This window comes from Ovis canadensis, chromosome 18 (genome assembly GCF_042477335.2).
Source record: "Ovis canadensis isolate MfBH-ARS-UI-01 breed Bighorn chromosome 18, ARS-UI_OviCan_v2, whole genome shotgun sequence".
Classification (NCBI taxonomy): domain Eukaryota; kingdom Metazoa; phylum Chordata; class Mammalia; order Artiodactyla; family Bovidae; genus Ovis; species Ovis canadensis.
Window position 1 is genome coordinate 45,177,252 of NC_091262.1, and position 6,000 is coordinate 45,183,251.

Consider the following 6,000-nt stretch of genomic DNA (forward strand, 5'->3'; position numbering starts at 1 on the left):
GTATATTACATTTCTGAACTTTAAATTACTTTAACCTCTTTAGTAATAAAATATGGTAGCTTTTAATCATGACTAGAAATGTCATATGACTTTGACTATATTATTAAAAACAGTCAACTTACTTCTCTTTAAAAACAGACAAGACGCTTAAAGTAGACACATTGGCAGCAGCATAATTGTATTTAATTCACCTCATGCAATAAATCTTTCAGTACCACATCAAAGTTGGCTTTCTCGCTTCCTTCAAAAGAAATTAAAATCTGCATGTGAATTACAGAGTTCAAGCTCATTCATCAGTGATAAACCATGGACTCTGAAAATTGTCATGTTCCTTCATACCAGTTTCATAGCTTCTGAATCATAATAGAGATGCCTCCCTGTCTGGGAATGAATATAGTAATAGGCAGATTCAAATACCCTTCAAAGTGTTGCTGTACTCTCTGTGCAAAATATCTCTGTGGTATATTGAAAGTATAAGCCGTTCAGTCATGTCCAACTCTTTGGGACCCCTATGGACTGTAGCCCACCAGGCTCCTCTATCCATGGAGTTTCCCAGACAAGAATACTGGAGCAGGTAGCCATTCCCTTCTCCAGGGAAATCTTTCCAACCCAGGGATGGAATCCAGATCTGCACTGTGAGCAGATTCTTTACCAAATGAGCCACCAGGGCAGTCCCTTTGATATCTTACTAGTCAACAAATCAATCTTAAATGCAAATGAATAAAATAATACTAATAATTCAGATTAATATTCTTGCAAGAATATTAACTACCTATTTTCCTCTTAGTGTGCTCCTCAGCTCTTTGTTTTGGCTGGAAAACACTTTCATTAACAGGTAACACTGAGGAGCCCCCTCCAAAGATGAAGGACTTTGCTCAAGGCCACAGATAAGCCAAAATGGAAACGTAACTTAGATACCAAATGTGAGTCATTTAACTTACATTCAAACAGCTTAACGTATCTCTTTTCTTTTTTCACTGACTGCAATGAAAAACAAATATAAAATTTACCATCTCAGCCAATTTTAAATATATAGTTTAGTAGTGTTAGCTATATTCACCTTGTCATGTTAACAGCTTAATCTTTTCAATCTTTTAGTAGATTAATCTATTATTAAAAATAAGACTTTGTAGAAATGTATCTTTCTAAATTTATTCAGTTAACTACAGAACAATTTTTTTTAAATTTCTAGAGTACGGAGTCAGATAAGCCATTTTGACTCTAGAGTATCATAAGTGACAGTAAACAGGTCAGACTGAAGGGACTTGCACTTCAGAAATCTGGCACAACTTGACCACCAAAACATTTAACAGTGGTAACGGATTATGGGAAATAGATGGGGAAACAGTGGAAATAGTGTCAGACTTTATTTTTCTGGGCTCCAAAATCACTGCAGATGGTGATTTGTAGCCATGAAATTAAAAGACGCTTACTCCTTGGAAGGAAAGTTATGACCAACCTAGATAGCATATTCAAAAGGAGAGACATTACTTTGCCAACAAAGGTCCGTCTAGTCAAGGCTATGGTTTTTCCAGTGGTCATGTATGGATGCGAGAGATGGACTGTGAAGAAGGCTGAGTGCCATAGAATTGATGCTTTTGAACTGTGGTGTTGGAAAAGACTCTTGAGAGTCCATTGGACTGCAAGGAGATCCAACCAGTCCATTCTAAAGGAGATCAGTCCTGGGTGTTCTTTGGAAGGAATGATGCTAAAGTTGAAACTCCAGTACTTTGGCCACCACATGCATAGAGTTGACTCATTGGAAAAGACCCTGATGCTGGGAAAGATTGAGGCCAGGAGGAGAAGGGGACGACAGAGGATGAGATGGCTGGATCACATCACCGACTCGACAGACGTTGAGTTTGAGTGAACTCCAGGAGATGGTGATGGACAGGGAGGCCTGGCGTGCTGTGATTCATGGGGTCGCAAAGAGTCGGACACGACTGAACGACTGAACTGAACTCAATGGATTATAACTTACTGAATGAAGCATGGTTCCATGAGTTCATAAATAATAATACAAGGCTAACAAATGTAGAAGGAACGATGGAATTAGAAAAAAATCACCATTTTACATCACAGTAATCATTTCTCAGGCAAGACGCATCACCAGATAAGACTAGTGAGTGAAAGGCAGATGAGAAAGAGAAGAGTTATAGTCTCAATGTATATCCCCATAAATTAGTTAAAAATCACAAAGGGAGGAGTAGTAATTTGAAAGCAGAGAAACCTGCTGAATAACCCTTTAGCCAAGTAATTAACACCACCAACAATGGAATAAACCAACATTATGAGCCTCCCAGTACGATCCACTGAGAACACAATACCACTTCTGCAAAACTCCTGCCAAAAATACATAACCTGAAACTAATCAGGGGAAATATCAAACGTAAATGGAGGACAGTCAACAAAATAAAAGGCCTGTAGCCTTCAAAAATGCCATTGTCATCAAAGCCAAAGAAAGGCTGAGGAGCTTTCTAACAAAGACTGAAGAGACATGAGAACTAAATGCAAGGCCTGATTCTGGACTATCCTAGACCAGAGTAAGAAATACGCTACAGAAGCAAACTGGTACATACAGAAATGAGCAAACCCCGAGGTCCCACTGCTGAGCATCAGGGAACTATAGTTAACATCCTACGATAAACCATAATGGAAAAGAATATTAAAAAGAATGTATATATAACTGAATCACTTTGCTATATAGCAGAAATTAACACTGTAAATCAATTATACTTCAATTTAAAAAACAATACAAAAAATACTGCTACAAATGATTAACAAGACAACTGATAATACATGAATAATATCTGTAGATCAGATAATGCATAGTATTGTATCATTGTTAAACTTGCTGATTTTGCCAATTATACTGTGCCAAAGAATTGATGCTTTTGAACTGTGGTTTTGGAGAAGACTCTTTTGAGAACCCTCTGAATAGCAAGGAGATCTAACCAGTCCATCCTAAAGGAGATCAGTCCTGAATATTCATTGGAAGGACTGATGTTGAAGCTGAAACTGCAATTTGGCCACCTGATGCAAAGAATTGACTCAATGGAAAAGACCCTGATGCTGGGAAAGATTGAAGGCGTGAGAAGGGGACGACAGAGGATGAGATGGTTGAATGGCATCACCAACATGAGTTTGAGTAAACTCCAGGAGTTGACAGGGAGGCCTGGTGTGCTGCAGTCCATGGGGTTGCAAAGAGTCGGACACCACCGAGCAACTGAACTGAACTGAACTGTGGTTATGAAAGGTGCATATTCCTTATTCATAGAAAATACACTAAAAGTTTTAGGAGTAAAGGGCATGTCTGCAATATAATCTCAAATGGTTCAGAAAAATAACAGGCTGTATACATGAAGAGAAATAAAGCCGATGTGCCTAACTGTTGACAGCTGGTGAAATTCAGCAAAGGGTTTTGAGATTTCTTTGTGCTGTTCTTGAAACTTTTCTGAAATTTCTCAATTTTTAAAGCTAAATATGTATGTGTATTTATGTATTCATTCTAGAAGTGTTCCCGCTATTTTCCAATATCCTTGAAATTCAAATCTCTCAGATGTTTCCAATGACTTTCGAGGAGTTACTTTACTTAGCATGACTTCAAATTCTGAAAATAAGTCATAAAGGTCAAAGTCTTTGGCAAACCACAGTAAAGATTTGGAAATACTGTCCATGTATATTGGCAAACTGTGTTTATAGTGATTACTTGTTAGTCGTTCCATTATTTTTTCTGTTGAAGTGAAGTGGCTCAGTCATGTCCGACTCTTTGTGACCCTGTGGACTGTAGCCTGCCAGCTCCGTCCATGGGATCCTCCAGGCAAGAATACTGGAGTGGGTTGCCATTTCCTTCTCCACGGGATCTTACTGATCCAGGGATAGAACCCAGGTCTCCTGCATTGCAGGCAGACTCCTTACCATCTGAACTACCAGGGAAGTCAAATAACTGAGTCAATAACTATAAAATAACTGACTCCCAAATGCCCCCTCCACAACTATTTCTCTCAGGCCAGACTTCTAACCTGTCCACAAAACTACCTTCTCATTACTGTATACATTAAGAGAGTCACTCTGATACCTGGAACTTTTTCCAAATCGATGACTTTAACTTGTTTATGTCTGGATCCGCTGAGGAAAATGTCTGGGAGAAAGACTGAAGGCTGACCTGAAGGATATGGGTTTGAACTCTGCGTGTATGAGGGGGAGGGGTAACAGAGGGTTGGCGGTGTGTGTTTTTTTTTTTTTAATGAAACAAAGAATACACAAGAAAAGGACCTACAGATATCTAGAAAGATTGCTAACTATGGAGAAGGTCCCAGCAAGATATAAGAAAATATGCGTGCACAAGAAAAAGTGTAGAAAAAGTACAAAACGACCGGAAAGTTCCTGACCCAAGTTTAGCAATCTTGTCACTTAACCTAACTGTAAATTAGAAAACCTTCAGAATCTACAATATAAATTGTTACTTGACTTGTAACTGGTCAATCTCCAAATACTAGTGTCCCAGAGCGCTAGACAAAAACATACTTTCTATCAGTCTTTCTCATAATAGAAAATGTGGTAAACTCATGAGTTGTAACTCATAAAAGCATCAAAAACTTAGCGCTACCAATAGTTCCCCAGCTACTTAACCAACAATCTGCTGGATTTAAAAAAAAAAAAAAAGGCAAATTGGCCAAAGTTGTCAATACAATCACCTAAACTCACCACTGTCCCATTCACCAGAGAGAAGACCAAGTTTCCAAAACCACATCGCCCCTCGCCCCCGGTACTTGACAGTGAGTGGATTGGAGCAGCCATAATGCGCCCAGGGCCCATAATGCGTTCTTTCAGAAACGACACCTTCGAAATTGAACTCAAGTTTTTTATTTTTTACAAGAAGGCATCCCAGCGGCGACATTTTCCTCCCTCGGGTGAAGATTCGCCGGGGACGCAGATGCTCGCTGTCCGCCAAAGGTGGAAAACCTGGCGGCCCAGCAGCGCAAAGAGGAAAGCTGGAGGGCTGGAGAAGGGCTGCGAAGAGGACGCGGAGGGGCAGCGGGTCGTAGGTTCGGTACTCTGAGCTCTGACCTCGACCCCCAGCTGGCGACCCGGAAGGAGGCAAGGGCAGGCCTCAAAACTTTGAACCCGAGCCCCCGTTCAACCTGGGCCTGCCAGCGCGAGGGCCAGCTAGGTCTGGGAATGGCGGTGACCTTCGCCCAGACCTTCACAGGAACAGCAGATTAAGGCCGGGCCGTCACCGGGCTCGGCCCTCCCCGCCCGGACTCACCGCCCGCCGGAACTGCCCAGGAGCCGCGGCTCGGAACATAGCCCCTGCACTGGTTCGCCTCACGGCAGCCGAGAGTAGACCGAACTGCAAACCCTCCGCGAGTCACTGTAACGCTCGCGAGACGCGGGAACGAGAGCAGCCGCCCCCCAGGCGAGAGGAGAGAGCGCGAGCTTAAGGTTTCTGCCAGCCGATTGGGCGGTCGCGCAACCAATGGGGAGGGCGGAAAGTTAGGGGCTGGACTTGGGAGTAGGACAAAAGTGGAGGTGCGTAAAATAAGGAAAGGCGGGGGCAAAGCGGGCGACAGTGGCTCAGACTGCCTGCCAGTCCCAGGGTGCAGTGTCCAGTTACACTGGACTGATGACGTCACTGTCCTGGCTTCCCAGTCCTCTCGACTAAGTCCTCCGCTCAAGCTCCAGTTATTCGTCTGCCTGTTTATTTGTTTACAGATATTAGTGCGAAGACCTGCAGTATGCTAAACACATTTTTCAGGTCAGGGCAATATAATAAAAGGATGCGTGAATGGTTGACTTCACCAGACTCTGAAGGAAAATGTATCATTACTATTACGGAAGGAATGATTCCTGGAATTGGTGATGTTTGAGCTGGGTTCTAGAAGGAGAACAAACAAGGAGCCCAAACGAGGAAGGAGCAGGACAGGAAGATCCCAGAAGAAGGGGCAGGCTGCTGTGTGCTGCCTTATAGGAGGCAGATTGGGAAATGTCTTGGATTGG

At 42.4% G+C, this 6,000-nt stretch overlaps 1 protein-coding gene across 1 annotated transcript in view; it reads right to left on the reverse strand.

The window, feature by feature from the left end:
- The window catches only part of ETFA (electron transfer flavoprotein subunit alpha), a 77,558-nt gene extending 71,994 nt beyond the window's left edge, over window positions 1-5,564 (reverse strand). The window contains exon 1 of the mRNA XM_069560133.1: window positions 5,270-5,564. Within this exon, the coding sequence (XP_069416234.1) occupies window positions 5,270-5,308 (39 nt within the window). The 5' untranslated portion in view covers window positions 5,309-5,564. The remainder of the gene's footprint in view (window positions 1-5,269) is intronic.
- Window positions 5,565-6,000: the final 436 nt, after the last annotated feature.